Source organism: Pelodiscus sinensis, chromosome 8 (genome assembly GCF_052426305.1).
Source record: "Pelodiscus sinensis isolate ZL-2025 chromosome 8, ASM5242630v1, whole genome shotgun sequence".
Lineage (NCBI taxonomy): Eukaryota > Metazoa > Chordata > Testudines > Trionychidae > Pelodiscus > Pelodiscus sinensis.
In genome coordinates, this window is record NC_143059.1 from 27402832 (window position 1) to 27423506 (window position 20675).

General features: G+C 44.2%; 1 protein-coding gene across 3 annotated transcripts in view; it reads right to left on the reverse strand.

Annotated features, from left to right (window-relative positions):
- SLC25A16 (solute carrier family 25 member 16) overlaps positions 1–20675 on the reverse strand; it is a 33745-nt gene that overhangs the window by 1450 nt on the left and 11620 nt on the right. For 2 of the 3 annotated variants that reach the window (XM_075934930.2, XM_006125253.5), the window contains 4 exons: positions 15736–15857; positions 15101–15167; positions 2990–3152; positions 2069–2137 (listed from right to left, as the gene is read on the reverse strand). In XM_075934930.2, coding sequence (XP_075791045.1) covers positions 2069–2137; positions 2990–3152; positions 15101–15167; positions 15736–15857 — 421 coding nt within the window. Of the gene's footprint in view, positions 1–2068; positions 2138–2989; positions 3153–4079; positions 9101–15100; positions 15168–15735; positions 15858–20675 lie in introns of those variants that run through there. The other variant, XM_006125254.5, reaches the window with a different exon arrangement.

The window sequence follows — 20675 nt, forward strand, 5'->3', positions numbered from 1 at the left end:
CTGCTCCTCTGGGATGCATCTGGAAAACTGGAACTTGACTCAAGTTAGAGTGCATGCACATATGAAAGCAACAGGGTCTAGGTCACAGTTTAACACAGACTTGACTTGAGCTCAGTCCTGGGCTTAAATTGTAGATACACCCTCAGTGTCTAACTGTAACTGTATTGTGAATCAGTACTTTGATCACAAGAAAGTTAAGATTAACAAGAAAACAAAAATCACACTGGAGCCAGATCCTGAACCATTTAAGACAATGGAAGTTGGTGACAACAGTCCCCTGCACTCCTATTTAAGTCAAGGAGACTGGACTAGAAGGGTATGTGTACACTGAGGAGCTATTTCACGTCTATTGAAGCAGCCTGTTATTTCAAAATAGATTTAGAAATAATGGGTGGCTTATTCCAAAATCCCAATAACCCTCATTCCACGAGGGTTAGGGGTCATTTTGGAAGAGTGAATTAGTGTAGACCAGTGGTCTCCAACCTTTTTACACCCAATATCACTTTTTAAATCTCCAAACAGGCGAAGATATACCGCCCCGCCCCTTCCTTGAAGCCCCGCCCTCTCTATTCTCCTCCTGTCCACTTGCTATCCCCAGCCCTTACTTACACACTCTGATAAACAGTTTATTTTTAAATTATGTGATGTATAAAATTAAAATCACGTGTTTATAGTTATGAAATAAATGGTCTGTTTTTTATTCATGCTATTTAAATCTAAAATGAAGCATTTATAATTATACATTTTGTGGGGACAGAGTTCTGTGGTGGGGGGCAGGGAAGAGGGAACAGGGTGCTGGGAAGGCAGAAGACAGGGCTCTGCAGCAGGGGACAGAGTGCCAGTGGGGACAGGTTTCTGCAGCTGGGGACAGGGTGCCAGTGGGGACAGGAATAGGGACCGAGTTCTGTAGCTGGGAACAGGGGAGTGAGAACAGAATTCTGTGGCTGGGGACAGGAGAGTGGGGACAGAGTTCTGTAGCTGGGAACAGGGGAATGGAGACAGAGTTCGGGGAGTGGGGACAGAGTTCTGTGGCTGGGGACAGGGGAGTGGGGACAGTGTTCGGGGAGTGGGGACAGAGTTCTGTAGCTGGGGACAGGAGCGTGGGGACAGAATTCTGTGGCTGGGAACAGGGGAGTGGGGACAGAGTTCTGTGGCTGGGGAGTGGGGTGCCAGTGGAGGCAGAGTGTCCCCTGTATCTGCCTCCTCCCAGGATTCCTGCCCCCCCAGAGGGAAACCAGCGCGTGCCTTCCCTGGGGCTGCCCCCCCCCCCCCGGTGCAGGGAAGCCCCGCGCACGCCTGCCCCAGGGCTGACTCACCCCTCCTGTGTGGTGCAGGGAGCCGATGCTCCCTCCTGCAGTACATCCAGCAGAGCAGCTAGCGCTACTTCCGGAATCGCCGGAAGTGGCACTAAGCTGCAGGACTTCTGTCCATCCCTGGGAAGCCAACACTACCTCCATTTTCACTTGAGGTAGGTAGTGGGGCTTCTTGGGGGTGGGAGGGAAATGGAGGCGAGGCGGACAGGACGCCTCACGATCCATTAGTTGAGGCCTCGCGATTGACCAGTCGATCGCGATCGACCTGTTGGTGACCACGGGTGTAGACAGTGCCACATTACAAAATAAGCTATTTCTAAATGAATTTGAAATAAGCTACACAATTTGCATAGAGCAAATTGCATAGCTTATTTCGAGCAAAGAGTGCTGTGTAGACGCACCCTAAAAAACCTCTCAAAGCTTTTCTAGTCCTACAATTCTATGATTCAACAGAACCAGAAATGGGACCTTGGAACCTATTTATGCCAAAGGAAGCTGTAGTAAACAGAGGTCTGACAGGAAGAGCTTCAGTGATGAAGATCTCATATGACAAGAATTCATATCTGTGATTTTTAAGAGATCACAATAAAAATAAAAACCCAAAACAATTTCTCTCTCAGAGAAGAGCATAGAATCATATTTCCATCTGCACACAGCACAGTAAATCATATATTATTTTTAAACTAATAGGTTTACTTATACATTTAAGAATTCAGTTACTACAACTGAAAAGGATGGTATAATATAATACTTACAGGCACTTGTCAGCATCTGGAAGAACCGTTCCTAACTGCATTCGTCTACGAGTTACATCAAGTGGATAACTGATGATGAAAGGATTTAAGAAAAAAAGCATTTAAACTAATTTCTTGCATGATGAAAATATGAACATAATCTATAGGAACATATATATATAAAATTTCATGTGAAACCTCAAAGTTCCCTTTACCAAGAGTCAAGCTCCATGCCCAACACAGCTCAAAGTTCTCCAGAAAGGGAGATTTCTCCCATCATAATTTAAAACTGTGACCAAGATACATCTTAATATATTTAGGCACAAGTAAAGAAGATACGTGACAATCAGAAAAATCAGAGCATAAAACTATTTATGTAAAACCTTTAAAGAATCAACAGAAATACATGTGAGACATTTGTAATCAACTAGTTTAGAAAAAAAACATTGCAAAATAAACAAATCCAATCAATTCTCTTTCTGGGCTATTGAAAAAATCTGACAAACGCCATGAGAAGAAAGGGAAAACAAAAATAAGCTATACTAAATACAAAAGCAACAAAGCTACCCCTATGAAACTTGTACTAAATACAGTCACTTAAATATACATTTGTAGCTATGATTTTGCAAGTTACATTTTGTTTTAAAATTAGCTGTTGTAAACAACCCCTAGTCAAGGTAACATTCTAATTTACTTTAATGGGAAATTTGTCAGAGTAAAGATAGCAGGATCTGCCCTGATAGATATACTTTAAAGATCTTCAAAATTAAAATACATTTGGAAAGCGAAGCACCATGAAGTCAATCCATTCTAGTTTCTCACCTATCAGCTTAACTCTGAAATAGTACACTTAAGAAAATTTCTTAATACAAGATAGCATGTAATTGCTCCAATAAATGCAGATAAAAACCCCAAACAAATCCAAATCCTACCAAAACTTACGATATTGTCTGTGCTATGGTTCCAGCTAAGCCACCACACAGCAAGCTAACGTGTGTTTTCAAAACTAAGACTTCAGGATTATCTAATGAAGGTCTTCCTAGCAGGTTAGGTGCATGGGCAAGTCCAATGCTCTTTAAGGAACTATAGGTAAAAAATGAAATACCTGAAAGAAAAAAATATAATTATGTAAACTTTGCGAAAAAAAAGTTTCTTATTGATTCAAAGTCTTTGTAATAGAACACTGTAATCACACACTGAATTATTTAATTTCTGATTCTTTAGAAGGCTCTTAATAAATACTATTAGAGATGTAGCCATGTTAGTCTGGTCTTGCTGAAACAAAAGACAGGACTATGCAGCACTTTAAAGACTAACAAGATGGTTTATTAGGTGATCAAAAAAATGTGCACACATATAAAATTGAAAAATCAGATTCTAAAATTTGTCAATTTTATATATATGTTCACATTTTTTTGATTGTATCCCTTTGGTATATATGGCCATGCCAATTTTCTTCCACAATTTGATCTGAGGAAGTGGGTCTGGCCCATAAAAGCTCATCACCTAATAAACCATCTTGTTAGTCTTTAAAGTGCTGCATAGTCCTGTCTTTTGTTTAATTAAATACTAGGAAAGAGAAAAATCACATACATTACATAAATGATGCTGTGGTTTAGGAGTCAGCTGATTGTAATTTGCAAAGTGCTGAGAAAAGTGCAAAGTGCTTTGGAAAAGTGTCTTGGACATTAATTTTAAGAATTGTTTTGTACTATATATACACACAATGGAAGTGTACATACAATAATACTTTGCATTTGAATAGTAGGAACTGCTAACCAAGGATCTTGAAACATTATGAAAAAGACAATTACCTGTTTCCAAAATAGGTGTTCTTTGAGATGTGTTGCTCATGTCCATTCAACGTAGGTGTGCGTGCTTGCCACATGCAGCAGTGCCGGATGATTTTCCCTCAGCAGTATCTATAGGGACTGGCTCCAGTGCTCCCTGGAGTGGCACACACATGCCGTACTATATAGTGCGCAGCTGGGGCTGCTCCTCCCTTTGTTTCTTCTTGCTGGAAACCCTGACGGGAAGGAGGGTGGGATGTTGAATAAACACAAGCAACACACCTTGATGAATACCAGTTACAGAAACAAGTAACTGTCTTTTCTTCTTCAAGCACTTGCTCGTGTCCATTCAATGTAGGTGACTCCAAGCAGCATCTGCGGAAGTGGGTAGGAGTTTAAGGACACGCTGAAGGCAACACAGCTCTGCCGAACCCAGTGTCAACTCTGGCCTGCTGCATAAATGGGACATGAGCTTATGTACTGAGGACCATGTCACCAGTTTGCAGATGGCCTGAATAGGGACGTAGGCTAAGGCGGCTGCCAAAGAGACTTGTGCCTTGGTAGAATATAGACTATGCACGAATGGCGGGGGGGAATTGAACACCTGCCAGCTTGTAGCACCTCCTGACACAGATGATGATCCACTTGGAAATCCACTGTAGAATACCAGAAGACCCTTCATGCGATCCGTGTAGGTGACAAAGAGCTAGGAGGGTTTACAAATGAGCTTCGTCCACTCTAGGTAAAAACCAAGTGCTCTCCTAATGTTCAGTGCATGGAGGTGCCTCTTCTCACTGGTCTTATGGAGCCTGGGGTAGAAGGATAGAAAGATGATATCCTGGCCCATGTGGAAGACAGGCAAAACTTTGGGCAGGAAGGCCAAATGAAGTCTACATTATACTTGGAAAAGACCATATGCAGGGGTTATGACATCAGAGCACAGAGTTCAGACACTCTCCTGGCTGATGTAATTGCCACTAAAAAGACCTCCTCGGTGGAAAGGACCATAAGGGAGCAGAGGCCAGTGGTTTGAAAGGAGGCCCTGTCAGCCTAGAAAGGATCTGTGGGAACAACTTCTCTGGCTGCCATATCATGCGAAAACACTGAGTGACCTCAGATTGGCAAATGGAAGGCTGACATATCTTCCAGGTCTACCCTGAGGCCCGGACTACACTAGGAGTTTACACTGATTTTAGCCACATAAGGTCAATTTTCTAAACAATGTGTCCACACTACCAAACCTGTCTTGTCGACTTTAAGGGCTGCCGAAGTCCATGTCGAGAACTCCTGATTTCACAAGGAGTAACGCTATTCCCGACCTTGCCTGCTCAAGTTTACAATAGTATAGACACAGCATTGGCAAAAGTCGAGGTTATTAGCCTCCAGGAGGCATACCGCAATGCACCACTCTGAGCAGAATGTGCACCTCTACTGCTCTCCAAGTGAACAAGGAAAGTCCCAGGAAAGTCTGAATTTCATTTCCCGTGTGGCCGGTGTTGTGAGCGCACTTCAGAGCAGGCAACACACCTGAGCAGCACACGTGGCCATGATTTCCAACACTTCCGTGAGTTCCAATACTTGGAGTCCCGTTAGCTCTAGTTCCCTGGGGCACAGAAGAGCATCAGTGTGGAGTGGCCAGGAGATCTTGGACCTCATCGAGGTGTGTGAAAAGGAATCTATTCTGTCTGAGTGCCAATCCAGCAAAAGAAACAGATGTTTACACAAAGACCAGCTTTCCAAGCCTGACCATATAGTCATGCCAAGACATTCCTTTCATCGGCATAGAGGACTACAAGGTGGTGGAAGCGGAGGAGGAGGAAGATCCCTGAGAGCCAAGAACTTTTTATCACATTGGAGCCAGTCCCCTCCTCCCAAGAGGACTCCCAGCCAAGCACTGATCATGGGGAAGGCACTTCTGGTGAGTTCACAATTTTCTTCTTACTACTAGCAGGTTGAGGTAATTGGGTGTGATGTGATTAACCAGCATGAGGGGCCCAAAACAGCTTGTTAATGTGTCTGCAGATAGAGTGGGAGTCGTCCCTGAATAGCTCCATGAAGCTCTCAGATAGGAACTCTTTGATCACTCTTACAAGATTTCTAGGGAGGCCAGCCTTATTCCGTCCTTCATGGTAGGACACCTTCACACACCAAGCCACCACTAAGTAGTCTTGTGTCACTGAACCACAAAGCATTGCAGAAATAAGGCCCAGGTTTCTGGTCATATTCAGCCAGCATGCTTTCCCTATCACTCTATATGACTCGGAGAATACGGATATCTTGCATGGCAACCTGCATGCAGGAAAAGGGGAAGTTATTAGCACCTTCCCTGGGAAGCTGCATGTGCCAGACACAGAGGGAAGCCTCCTTGCCCCATTGCCCCCCTCCCACCTGCAGGCTCCTGCAGGCTGCGAAAGTAGCACTGTCCTTGAAAGCCGTGTGTGCTGGATGACCAGACTCCGTTCTCCCACTTTCTGCAGGATTGTTCCCTTCCAGACCCCTTATCATGCCTGCTTCCACATAAGTCTAGAGGTTCCCTCGAGAACTCTGCTGTGTAACTGCTGAACAAGTGACCACTTTAAAGCAAAACTTTGGCCGTGCACAGTACACATCTCCATTGTTTTTATGGAGACCTTTGCTATATGGTAACAGATTAGAGTTAGGTTTAACACAATGTATTTCCTGTAGTGTGTATCCTTGTAACTTTTTGTTACAGTGGGAACAGCAGCCAGCTCACTGTGTACTCTCCCAGCTCCACCAGCTCCCAGCCTGGTGCAGATCCGCAGGTGAAAACAGTCAAGGGAAGACATGTTCAAGGAACAAATGGACTGGTTAAGTATGCTCTTGGAGGAGATGCAGGCCAAGTGCCAGGACAGAGTCACGCAACAGCAGAAGAGGAGAGTGTGCAGGGAGTTGCAGGCCAGGCAACAGGACAATATCTTTACCTCCCTGACAACAGTAATGAAGTGCCTGGAGATCATCTCCCACCCTGGAACCCTGTCCGCCCCATGCAAAATAACTTTTCCCCCTCCCACAGTTCCATAGCCTCCACCCCCAGGGACTCCCGGACATGGGAGCAGGGGGGCACCCAAAGGCAGCCTTAGCCTCCAGGAGCTCAGGAGGCAAAAGGCTGTCCTTCACACATTTCTAAGCCCCCCCTCCCCCCCCACACACACCAGGTTCCCACCATGGACTTCTTTTATTTCCTTGCTGTATTCCCTAAATAACAAAACAACATGATTTCTGAACAACAGGCTTTTTATTACTTGTATTGCAGGGGTGGGATGAGGGATTACAGGCAAACATAGTGAATGCAGTGGTATCTCACTGACAGCAGTATGCATGAATCTCAAAACTGGTCATTCATAAAACTTTCTTTCAAAGTGCCTCTGATTTGCACTGTCCTGCACTGTGCTCTCCTTATCACCCTGGTGTCTGGCTGCTCAGTTTCTATTTAGATGCTCTGCCTCTGCCCTCCACCTGCCACATACCTTTCCCCCTTGCTCTCACAAAGATTATGGAGCACACAGCAGGTCAACACCACAAAGGTAATGTTGCATTTGCTGAGATCCAACCTAGTCAGGAGACTCCTAAACCGTCCCTTTAAATGTCTAAAAGCACATTCCATCACCATTCTGCACTTGCTCAGCCTGTAGTTGAACTGCTCCTTACTGGGGGCCAGGCAGCCCATGTATGACTTCATGAGCCACAGGAGCAAGAAGTAGGTTGGGTTGCCAAGGATCATTATTAGCATTTCCACTCCTCCAACTTTAATTTTCTGATCTGAGAAAAAAAAAAGTTCCAGTATGCATCTTTCTGAAGAGGAAGGAGTCCCTAAAGATGTGCACATCGTGCACCTTTCCTAACTATCTGTTAGGAAACTGTTGGTAAAACAGCGCTTGTGATCCTCCAAAGCTTACAGCACCATGGAGAAGTATCCATTGCAGTTTATATACTCCTTTGCAAGGTGGTCGGGGGCCAAGATGAGGATCTGCATTCTCTCTATTGCTCCACTGCTGTTTTGGGAACCCCATCGCTGCAAAGCCATTCATTATGGTATCCACATTTCCTAGAGTCACAGTCCTCTGTAGCACAATGGCATTGATCACCTTGCTTACTTGTATAACAGCCCCCATAGTAGATTTCCCCACTCCAAACTGAATCCCAACTGACATGTAGCTGTCTGATGTTACAAGCTTCTACAGAGCAACTGCCATGCCACATGCTTCATGGTCAGACCGGGTCTCATTCTAGTATTCTTGCTCTTCAGGGCAGGGAAAAGCCCTTCACAAAGTTCCAAGAAAGTGGCCTTGCCTATTTGGAAGTTTTGCAGCTACTGCCAATCGTGCCATAGCTGTATCACAATGCAGTACCTTCCAGTCTGGGCTAGTCTCAAAGCACCAGAACCAGCGTTCCACTGTGTCCACAGGATTGACCGACAGCGGTTTTTCCATCAGCGCAAGGGCTTGCATAAATAGCAAATCCATGCGATTGGGAGATTCGTCCTTTTCCTGGTGAAGTGACATGTGTACACTCTCAAAATATTGCACCATTAGATACACCAAGGCAGATATCAACATCAGAATGGTTTGATACAAAACAGGATCCACGCTCACACTGCTATGGCAACAAAAGGCAAAAAGGGCATGAAAAAACTTTTTCCTATTGATCTGAAGCGAGCAGGGGAGGGACTAGATGAGTGCATTATGGGATGCTGACGACATGAACCCATACTCTCCTGCTGCACAGTTTTGATCCCAGCATGCATTGGGAGCATATCCCAAAATCCAAAGCAGCGTAGGCACTGTGGAATAGCTACCCACAGTGCACTGCTCTCAAAGTCAAATGCAGGCTCCTTAATGGGGAAGTGCTACTTCGGACTACATTGAATTCTTCCCTGTATTGAGGACACGGACCTTTGACTTTGCAAAATTGGGTGACCAGACATCAACCATAATAGAGCCAGACTTGTCTTATAGTGTAGAGATGGCCTGATTGAAGCAAGGGCAAGACCTTCATTCTTCAGATGCAGAACATAATCAAGGATCATTTGCAGTGGAGCCTGGATAAGGCTGATTCCCCTCTGGGTGGCACAAACTGAGAACTGGGTCCATTTTGTAGGTTGATCTGGCAGACAGCTTCCTGCTTTCCAAGAGAATCTCCCTCACCTCAAGTGAGCAGGATTGCTTCTCATGGTTCAGCCATGGAGCAACCATGCCATGAGGTACAGGAGCAGCAGGTTCGAATGCAGGAGGAGATTGTGATCCTGTAACAATAGAACTGTGCGGATGAGAGTGATGCACCAATGCTGGCATGGCCATGCTGATATGATGATGTTACACTTGGAGAAATACAAGTAGCAGAATCTTATTTGGAGGATAAGGCAGTATGCCACATTTATTGTGAATGCAGAATTCATTTACTGTCCCTAGCTACTAAAATTATCCACCATACATACATACACTCATACACAGATTATATATAACTACTAGCCGCAGTTGCTCATGCTAGTCCACTGGCCAGATGGTCTAGACACAAGGAGAGTTGCTGGGTCACATCAGTTTGCACTGATGGTCCTGGAGGATGATTATAGAACTGAAAGACCCAATCCTACAGTTTTGCACCCATTTTTTTAATGTGGTTTAGTCAATAGAGCCTGTCCTGTGCTACTGCCCCAGGACACTGTATGACCATGAGTCAACAGTTAATGGTAGATGACACTTAGATCTTTTTCTCGATGGAAGTTTTGTTTCTCTCTTTGTTGGGTGAATTCTTTTGTAGGGCTCCCTCCCATTGTTCTTTGACAACAAGGGTGGTCCTGTCAACTGGTCACTGAAACAGGCTAGTGTTGGGGACTGATCCCATTGCACACACACCCACATTCACACTTTTTAAATGAGATTACAGACACACAACTAACTTTAAACAGAGTTAAATCAGTACAAAGTTTTAAGATGGTGTTTCAGTTACAAAATGGAGTGACTTTAGTTAGCGTATTAAGTTTCTTCAAAGGCATTTCTTAACAGATTACAAACAAATTAATCCAAAGGTGATTAACTATGTTTCATTTATAAAATTCCATAAATAAAAAAAAATTGATCCACAATTCATGAGGTTGTACAATGTCTTACTGGTAGTTATAATTCATTGTAACTCATTAAAAGGGCCATTTAATCCTTCAGCCCTACATTGTACGCTTATTAAGTTTGTACGGATAGAGAGTACGCTTATTAAGTTTGCAGATGATACCAAACTGGTTGGGGTTGCAACTTCTTTGGAGGATAGGGACATAATTCAAAATGACCTTAGCAAGTTAGAGAAATGGTCAGAGGTAAACAGGATGAGGTTTAATAAAGAGAAATGCAAAGTGCTCCACTTAGGAAGGAACAATCAGTTCCATACATACAAGATGGGAAGCGACTGTCTAGGAAGGAGCATGGCGGAAAGGGATCTAGGGGTCATAGTGGACCACAAGTTGAATATGAGTCAACAGTGTGATGCTGTTGCAAAAAAAGCAAATATGATTCTAGGTTGTATCAACAGGTGTGTTGTAAGCAAAACTCGTGAAGTCATTCTGCCGCTCTACTCTGCACTAGTTAGGCCTCAGCTGGAGTACTGTGTCCAGTTCTGGGCGCCACATTTCAAGAAAGATGTGGAGAAATTGAAAAGGGTACAGAGAAGAGCGACAAGAATGATTAAAGGTTTAGAGAACATGACCTATGAAGCCAGGCTTCATGAACTGGGCTTGTTTAGTTTGGAAAAAAGAAGATTAAGGGGGGACATGATAGCGGTTTTCAAATATCTAAAAGGGTGTCACAAGGAGGAAGGAGAAAATTTGTTCCTCTTGGTTTCTGAGGACAGGACAAGGAGTAATGGGCTTAAAGTGCAGCAGGGGAGGTTTAGATTGGACATTAGGAAAAAATTCCTAACTGTCAGGGTGGTCAAATATTGGAATAAATTGCCAAGGGAGGTGGTGGAATCTCCCTCTCTGGAGATATTTAAGAACAGGTTGGATAGACATGTGTCAGGGATGGTCTAGACAGAGCTTGGTCCTGCCTTGAGGGCGGGGGGCTGGACTCGATGACCTCTCGAGGTCCCTTCCAGTCCTATGATTCTATGATTGTCACCCTTTTGACCCTTCAACTTTCTGCAACTCAGAGCTACTGAAACCACTGACAGGAAAGCATGATGTCTGTTCTACAGCCTTAGCTGAGAGCCAACTGCCTTTCAACTCGTGCAGGAGAGCAGGTGTGGGCAATAAAATGGCAATAAAATATATACCACTATATTTACCTGCATTTCTGTAGATACGGGTGATCGCAGCTCCCATTGGCTGGGAATAGTGAGCTGCGGCCAAAAGGAGCTACAATCCCTTGTATCTGCGGAGGCATAAATACATGGTGTGGGGATCCATTAGGAGCTAACCCCAGCAGATTGGATCCAGTCCATGGGCTGGTATTTCCCCACCTCTTCGGTAGAGGCGTATGGCGTTAGCCCCTAGGGTCGCACGTTCAGTCCCTCCTGCCAACAACTCAGGTTCATCAGCTCTACAAGTAGGGGCTCAACTAGGATATTTCTGAAGCTTGGTGTGCTTGCTTGGCTACGTGAAGTATGCAACACCTGTACCATCTGGGTGTGGTGTACTGCCCCAACTAGTGGCACTGACACCACTTACAGAGAGAATGAGTCTGTTGATTGGCCTGAGCCAAAAGCCAGCTGGCTTGAAGCTCATGCACTAAGCTCCAGAGGTCCCAATTTTAATTCTGCCTGTTGGCATTATAATGAATATTACTCACACTGTGTCTTGCCTAATCTTCTGTAGGACCCTGCTGATCAGAGGAAATGGTGGAAATGGTGAGAACACGTACATGAGGCCTTCTGTCCAAGGAAGGAGAAAGGCACCCACGAGGTAGACTTCCTCCAGGCCCAGGCTGGAGCAGAACCTGGGGGAACTTAGCGTTCTGCCTAGTCACAAGTAAATGTACTCAGGGAGCGCCCTGATTTCAGAGGAGAGCAGAAGTATGTCCGGGTGAAGAGCCCCACTTGTCTGCCTATGTGGTCTGCAAGGGTATTCTTGGCCCCCAGGAGTTGTGGAGCATCCAAGTAGATGTGATGAATACGGAAGCCCCAGAGCCAAATTCTTCCTCACAGAGGGCTGAGGAATGGGTCCTTCCTTGCCTGTTAATGTAGCACATAGCGAGGACTCGGGCCACACTGACTGACAGGTGAATTAGGAATACCTCGCACACCTTGCGAACAGCCCTGGGCAGGAGTGTACTGGCAATCAATATGCCCAGGAAATGGGTTGAGAACGGCCCTCCCCATGACATCACTCCTGCATGCCCCTCAAGCCCCGCCCCCTTTCCTTGCGTCATGTCCGGCATGCGGCACAGGCGATGGGTCAGGCTCTGCGTACCGCATGTAGCGTGGATGCAGAGCTGCTCTGAGTGAGGGGCAATGGCATGTGGACACGACGGCCCACCAGACGACAGTCCACCAGGAAATTCCCGGTATCCCATCGGGCCCGTCCGCCCCTGGCCATGGGCTCCTTTATATTCATATGGAGGTTCGTCTCATCTGCAGACCACTCTCCCTGTGTCCAGAGTGCACTCAGGTAGGTATCTTTCTGTATCCCAGAGGAGGACATAAGAACGGCCGTACTGGGTCAGACCAAAGGTCCATCTAGCCCAGTATCCTGTCTACCAACAGTGGCCAGCACCAGGTGCCCCAGAGAGGGTGGACCGAAGACAACTATCAAGCGATTTGTCTCCTGCCATCCCTCTCCAGCCTCTGACAGACAGAGGCCAAGGACACCATTTTATCCCCTGGCTAATAGCCTTTTATGGACCTAACCTCCATGACATTATCTAGCTTCTCTTTAAACTCTATTATAGTCCTAGTCTTCACAGCCTCCTCTGTCAAGGAGTTCCACAGGTTGACTACACGCTGTGTGAAGAAGAATTTTCTTTTATTAGTTTTAAACCTGCTCCCCATTAATTTCATTTGGTGTCCTCTAGTTCTTCTATTTAGGGAACTAATAAATAACTTTTCTTTATCAGCCCTCTCCACACCACTCATGATTTTATAGACCTCTATCATATCCCCCCTCAGTCTCCTCTCTTCTATACTGAAAAGTCCCAGTCGCTTTAAACTCTACTCATATGGGACCCGTTCCAAACCCCTAATCATTTTAGTTGCCCTTTTCTGAACCCTTTCCAAGGCCAAAATATCTTTTTTGAGGTGAGGAGACCACATCTGTACACAATATTCAAGATGCTCTGGCTGGCCAGGGTCCTGCCACACCAGGGGGTGGGGAGGACGGGGGAAGGAGAGGAGGCTTCTCCAACCTACCGGGGCTTCACCATGCTGTGGGCTGCTTTGGCCGGCCAGGATCCCATCGTGCTCTGGGTAGGCCCACTCCAGCTGACCAGGGGTCCTGCTATGCTGCGAATGGGGGAGTCGCTCCGTCTGACTAGGATCTCGGAGTGCTCAGGGACCAATACTGAGAAAATGACTACCAGTGCCACGATGTGCAGTGGGGTCTGGAGTTCCTATGATCTGTTCTGAGAAGCGTGATACTGATGAATAGCAGCTTCTGCCCACCCCGATCTGTACAGGGACATTGCTGGGTGTTCCCTGGCATCAGGGAGTGAGAGATAAGTGCAGTTTGCTGCATCCCTCATTGGTTGGAGAGCACAGATGAACCTAGATATGCACCCCTCCCCCTAGCTGTGCCTCCCCCCAGCTGCAGTGGCCATGGGGAGGTGCTTCTCACCTGGCCCCAAGCTGCTACAGTGAGAAGGGGCTGGGGGTGTCTTGTCTCCCTGGCTGGGTGGGGCTTATTAAGCAGCTGTGGGGCTGTGCTACCAACGTACGTGCCAAGCGTACGGCAATCTGTCCCTCAAATAACAGCCTGCATGCAGGGAGTGACTAGCTTCAGGGTGCTGCAGTTACTCAAGATGGGCAGCCACGAATGAGGAGGGCTTCCCTGCTCTGCCTGTGCCGGTGTCTTTTCTTTACATGGCACCATAGACTTGTCCATTGTGGCTTTCCCGAGCTTCTCAGTCAGCTCACAGAAGACACCCAGTACTGGCAATAATGGTGGTCTCACCGAGGCACTGGTGCTCAATTCTGAATCCAAATGCTGGTCTTAGGGAGCTAGTGTGGATTCCATTAGCAGGGCCTTTATCCAGATTACACTGTCTTTAGTTGTCCTGGAATGAAATGATCTGCAGACCCAACACTTCTCAGAGATGTGGGTTTCTCCGAGGTGGCAACGAAGGCAATCAGCGTGAGGGTTGCTAACAGATATAGATCCACTGCAGTGAGTACATTCTTTAAAACTAGGGGAGTGGGGCATGCTCTGTCCCTGGGGGATTTAGTCCCTAAAGGGGAAAGGAGGGAGAAGCGGAGACAAGGGTGGTAAGACTATACTAGCTGCTAAGTACATCTAAACATCAACTAAAGGGAAATGATTTACAACTGAATAGGCTACTAAACGCTATTGACTACAGCAAAGCTGGAGCATGCAGTTCCAAGCACCATCGCTGGTGGTAAGAAGGAACTGACAGAGAAGGGGCCCTGCTTTGCCCTATATATCGCAGCATGTGCGCACCACTTCTGGGGGTGCTGGAGACATTCCCTTCCAGCTACTGCTACATGTGAGGAGCGCGCACACACCTATATTGAATGGACATGAGCAAGCATTCAAATAAAAAAAGTTATTTTTAATTTAGCATGTTAGTTGCAAACAACACCTAAGTTTAGTAAAAAGAAAAGAAACTAGAAAAAAAACTCTTAACTTTTCAATTTATTAACTTCTTTCATTTGGCAGCATTTTCCATAGAGTCAGTTTCATTGTTTCCCCTTTATAGTCAGTCAATTTCCCTTTGTTTGTGTGAGCCTCTCACATACAAAGTGCAGCCAGATTGGCCAGTTTTAGGAACATGTCCTGCACCTTTTTCCATTGAAGAGGAGTTGGGAAAGGACAGGAGAACCCAGCCAGTGACCCCTCATATCTCAGAAGGGTCACTTATGGATTTTTACCAGTGGTATAAGTTACAACAGCTATTCTAACTTGCACTGACAATCATCATAAGATGATCAACTGTAAGATCAGGGAGCTGCAAACTACTCCCTGCAGTTTGCCCTCTCCACTCTGTCCAAGAAGAAATATAGCTCTTCAGTTTACCAGAAGCCAATACAAATTTTGCTAATATAATCGTGAAACGTATACACTACTGGCAACAATATTTTTTTTACATACCTGAATAAGGAGCCATTCCTACAACTGTAGGCATCAGTCCTCTGTAAAATCCACGGAAACCTCCTTCCTTTTGAAGGAAAAACATAAAATAATAATAATAATAATTGCAAATAGAAGTAAATATAATTAGATTATTATGGAACTGATTGTATTGACAACAAGCCAATATAACAAGTATGACGGTGCTAACTAGGTATTAATAGTAATCTCAACTTCCTCTTCCTCAGATGCTGAAAGGAAAGACTATAATTTGTAGGCTAGGAGACAGGAGAAAATGCTTAGAGGGAGGCTGATCAAAATGAAAAAGTGGGGAGATTATTGTCAATACACAAATATAAATAAGCTCCCATTCCTCCAGTTATACACATTATTCTCAGAGGCAAAAATCTCAGGAGTATATACCACTGTTCTTCCCAATTTGTTATCCTCTGCCACTTCCACCAGTTTAAGTTGCCCTGCAACAGCATGAGTAAAAAGAATGCATGTAATTGTGTTAATGATAGTGTGCTATACACACAGTCAAATACAAATTCAAATTGGTTTCCATCAGGTCACTAAGCAGTGTTGTACAACATTAAAAAAATATAAACAAGATATTTTTCCTTTAACAAGAATGGAAGGAGAAAGCAAAATACCTTTGTATAAATAGTCTTGAATGCATGAATAATTCCTGTGTACTTGTGATCCCCTTTTACTTGGAATGCCAGGCGTGCTCTAACCATATCAAGAGGATAAGTACAAATGACTGCTGTTATACCTATTTAAGGAAAGAACACCGCCATATGCCTTAATTGTTCTTAAGCAACAGAAGATGCTTTCAAGTCAAACAATATAATAACATATATACAAGTTTTTAAAAGTCAAATTTAAAAATCCACCTTTTATTATAGGCTAAGAGATCTAAACTCAGCCATGCATGCAGGGAATATTTACATTTGCATCCATCAGCATAAACAGGAGCGATGCAAATACACATCAATCCTGCAATGGTTTACAGCTAACTGCACTCATATGAATACCCCCATTGCAGTTAGTGTGTAAGGTTATTCTAGTGATTAAATCTTTGTAGAATCAGCGCCATTGGATCTAATCCTGCCATACTTAAACATTCAAACATTAAATCAGAGAACTCAGCAGATTTATACATTTAATTTCCCAAAAATTATGTTGGAAAAAAGGCAATAGAATTACTGTATTTATAAGACCATATTTAAATGGCATCTGAATACAGATGGGATTCTAAATGAAAACAATAATAGTTTTGATTTATATTTGTTTTTTAATCATTCTTTTACTTTTAGATGAATGACAATAAATTACTGTAAATACCACATCATATACAGGGCCAGATTCTGTGGTCCACAATTATGCATGTAGCACTTGATTGTGCATGTAAAACACTGGAAGCCAGTGTTGAGTGAGTAAAAGCTACATACAGAATTAAGCATTGTAAATCTGACCAAGCACAAGTGCTGACTTTCAAAAGTGCCAGGGGATGCTTGACCCCTCCTCCCCCCGCAAGCTCTGCCCCAGCCCTGCTTCCACTCCACCCTTTCACTGCCTCTTCCCACCCCTACTCCACTCTCATCCCACCTCTTCCTTCATAGTGCCTTCCCCAAAAGCACCTCACCCTCACTCCTACCCTCTCCCTCCTGAGCCATCCAAATGCCACAAAACAGCTGATCATGATGGGCAGGAGGTGAAGGAAGATGCGCACTTATCGGCATGGCCCATCAGTAGGTGGGAGGCACTGGGGGGAGGGGAGATGATGGGGCACTATAGAAATCTCTATATCTGTATTTTTTAATTTGGTTAGGTTTTATAAGGTAATGTTTACATGGACAACGGAAATCTGAAGCTCTACTATCATGCTGCTTCAAATATGCAGAGGCTGAGATGTTGCCATTTTAAGGGCAGATCATAAACAGAACATAGATTTAAACAGTGACAGTCCTCACTAACACCATCATCTAAATAATTAGCCTCTCTCTACCCCTAAGCTATGAGGTCGACAGTAACCCATAAACTGTTTACAAGCACATGGAGGGGAAATTACAAATACCTTACAAATACCTAAGACGGCTGTTGTTTCCTTCCATCCCCCATCCTATTTTACTATTATAATTCAGGAAGCAAAGAAGATTCAATTAAGGTAAGAGTATGCAACATATTTTTAAAAACTCTCCGCGGGCAAATCAAAGGCATTTGTCGACCTCCAGGGTAAACCTCATCCCACGAGGCATAGCAGGGAGGTCGACAAATGCCTTTGATGTCGACCACGGAGCGTCCAGACTACAGCACTGTGGTGCCAAACTGCTGATCAGCACAGCATGGCAGCCATTTTAATTTAAATGAAGCGGCGATTATTTAAATCGCCACTTCATTTCCCTTTGCCTACAACCCTAATCTACATGGCTCCGTCGATGGAGCCCTGTAGTCTAGACGTGCCCTTGATGCCTGCAATTCATCAGCATAAACTCATTTTCCATGAGTCTAGACGTGCTCCAAGTGACCATGTTTCAATCCCCTTAGTCTAAGCAGAGTCCGCTTGAAGTATCCTTTTAACTTGTTTTAGAAGGGAGCAAGGTCAGCAAGTCAAGTATTTTGTGATAATGCATATGAATGTTCTCTTAGAGCCTTGAAAACAAGACAAGTTCATACTAATTAGGTGTACTAAATTCCTTAGTCCACGTCTAACAAAATTCAAGGACATGTCCAGTGAGGGACTAGTAGTGATGTGAAGGACTAGTCAACTATCCGATGAGCAAATGCTTATCGGATAGTCAACAGGATAGTCGACTAATTGCTCTCCTCTCCTCCCACAACCACCACCACCACCACCACCTTGCTATCAGATAGAGGCAGCAAGGGGGAGGGAAGAAGAGGGAGGTAATTCAAAGCAGCAGTGCCACAAGGAGCCCGGGGTCAGCTGCTCCATGCGGCGCTGACACTTTGAATGCTGCAGGGAGCCCAGTGTTGGGCTTCTCATGCATTTCAAAGCGGCAGCGCTGCTTGGAGCCCAGGATTAACTGGAGACACCCCCAGCTGGCCTCCGTGCGGCGCTGCCACTTTGAAATGCCCTGTGTAGCCCAGTATCAGCTGGAACTCCCCAGATGATCCGGGGTTCCATGCAGTGCTGACTCTTTGAAATACTTCCACAGTATTTCAAAAAGGCAGCGCCGCATGGAGCCCGGAGTGAGCGGGGTAGTCCCCAGCTGATTCTAGGCTTCAGCACTTTCACCTCTGAAGTAAGTCTGTTGCTACTCTTCAAAGGTGGAGGCGCCCTATCAACTATTCGATTAGTCAATTACCCGATACTTAACATCCTTACTCACTAGCTTAGGTTGACCATCGCTAGGCGAAACTGTGCCAATGAACATGAAAGGTAAAACACCCATCATAAATTCTAGGGTTTAGTCTACTCTCTATTGCCTAAGTATTAGGCAGTAGAGATGCTGGAGCTCAGGCCACACCACAGAATTTGATGCAGCTGATCAAATTATCCAGAATTACCTGGAAATGGGCTAAAATCTTTTCCACAGTTGCGTCTTTGACATAATGGGATTAGAAATAGTAAGGATACTTCCTGACAAAGAGGCAGAATCTGAGATTTGCAGTCAGAGCATAACACTGACTTATCAAGAAAAAGGACAAATTGTTTCATCTTGCTGAAAGAAACTACTTCTTCAAAAAGAATAAGAAGACATGAAAAACAAGAGGGATTACTTCAAACTCTGAATTTTGTTTCCCACGGGGTGTTTGGATCTGGGAGCTTTTAATGAGAGAAGCTGTACAAGCACTGATATGCAGCTCTCTTCAGGATTTCCTACCATTATTTCACCATCTTACTCTTTCTTCTTTGTAAAATTAAAATGTAAAGAGGAAAACAGAAAGTTTCTCTCCAGAGCAAAGAAAGGCAGGCTGAAGGGGAGAGTTGTGTCTATTAAATGTACGTATTGCATATACACCAGCCTTAATTTAAAAAATCATTTTTCCTTGTTTCCTGGCAAGTGGAAAACTACTATTCTGTAATGTTCCATCCAAGGTACCTATTTTATCAGTAAATGTTAAAGAGGAACCTGAAATATACATAAAGCACAAGCTACAGTGTTACACTAGCACTGGGGAATGGACTAGGTCACTCATGCTGAATTTGTTTATAAACCACTAGAAGATTTACCCAACACTGCTCAGGTCCTGAACACAATTTTTGTTTTTCATCATTTAAAAATGATTGTTCTGGGGAGAGTCTGGGGATGCGGGGGTTCAGTATGCAGGCTTTGCTGGGAACATTACCCCAGCCCTCTTCCGCCATGGCAATTTTGGGACAGGTGAGAAGCGCCTCTCCATTGCCGCTGCCTGCAGCCCCCCGTCCTCCCTAACGGGTGCTAGTGGTGGAAGGCTTATGTCTGGGGTAGTCCCAGAGTGAGGGAGCATATCCTCACCCAACCCTTTTCACTTGCCTGGTGATTCTGTCTATTTTCTGTATGTTTTATGCATTCCCCTGTACAACCAAACCCTTACCTTGCTTTAAGTTATGATAAGAGCAAGCTGCATACCAAATTTGGTAGTCCTAGCTCTTATGTTCAGGAGGAGTTATAGAACAAACAGATGGACAGACATATGCACATTTCTAATATATATAGTAAGATGAATGGAACCCAATGAATATGACACAAGGAATTCTTTTTCATTTCAGCCAGCACATATGAGAAACTAGCAGAAGCCAAACAGACCTGTTAGGCTGGTCAAGGAGTTTCCCTAGCCCTGGAAAGTTACAGAGAATTCTACTGTTTCTAGATCTGTAAAATAGAATTAAATTGCGTATGTCTCAATAGTTAGCTGAATGGTTCAATTTGTATTATACCTTCATCCTAAAATAACAACATTGATAGGGATTCTATAGTTAATACTGAGATGACAATTTCATTCAAAATGCTTATTTTCAGTCTCTTCCTGTAAATTAGCTGATGGGCCAAAATTACTTATACTTATTATTATACCACATGAATTATTCTGAAAAGCTAAACTATTTTGGCTATTTTTTAGTTCATCAGATATAGGGGGAAAACATGTTTCTGTTCTTCAATATAGTTGTTTTTATATTTGGAGGACTCCAATGGCTTTGTTTTCAAAATCCTGCATTTTAAAGAGTGTGAGTATAGGGAGTTCTTTGTCTTTGGGTTTTTTTTTCCTAAACAAATCTCTAATATCTACCATTTTTTTCTATCCTCTCACCCAATTCTCTCTTTCCTTACAGGAAATTATAAAACAATTATCTGTTAATTAAGTATTACAACTGAAATCTGAATCACAAGAGAGTCAGGAAATTCAGAGTTAAAGTCTCCACAGTAACTTTAACCTGGTCTCCTTGAAAATATACATTACAATGGGTTTTTTCCCCCCACTGCAGTCAGTCATACTTCCCCCATCCTCACTACTTTTCTCCTGATTGCAGAGGGATGTTTTTGACCTGTGTACATTAGGAAAGATGTTCAACCATTTCCCACCATTGCTAACTCTGATTCAGTTCCACTGAAATTAGCAATGTTGGGAACCTTGGCTAGATAGAATC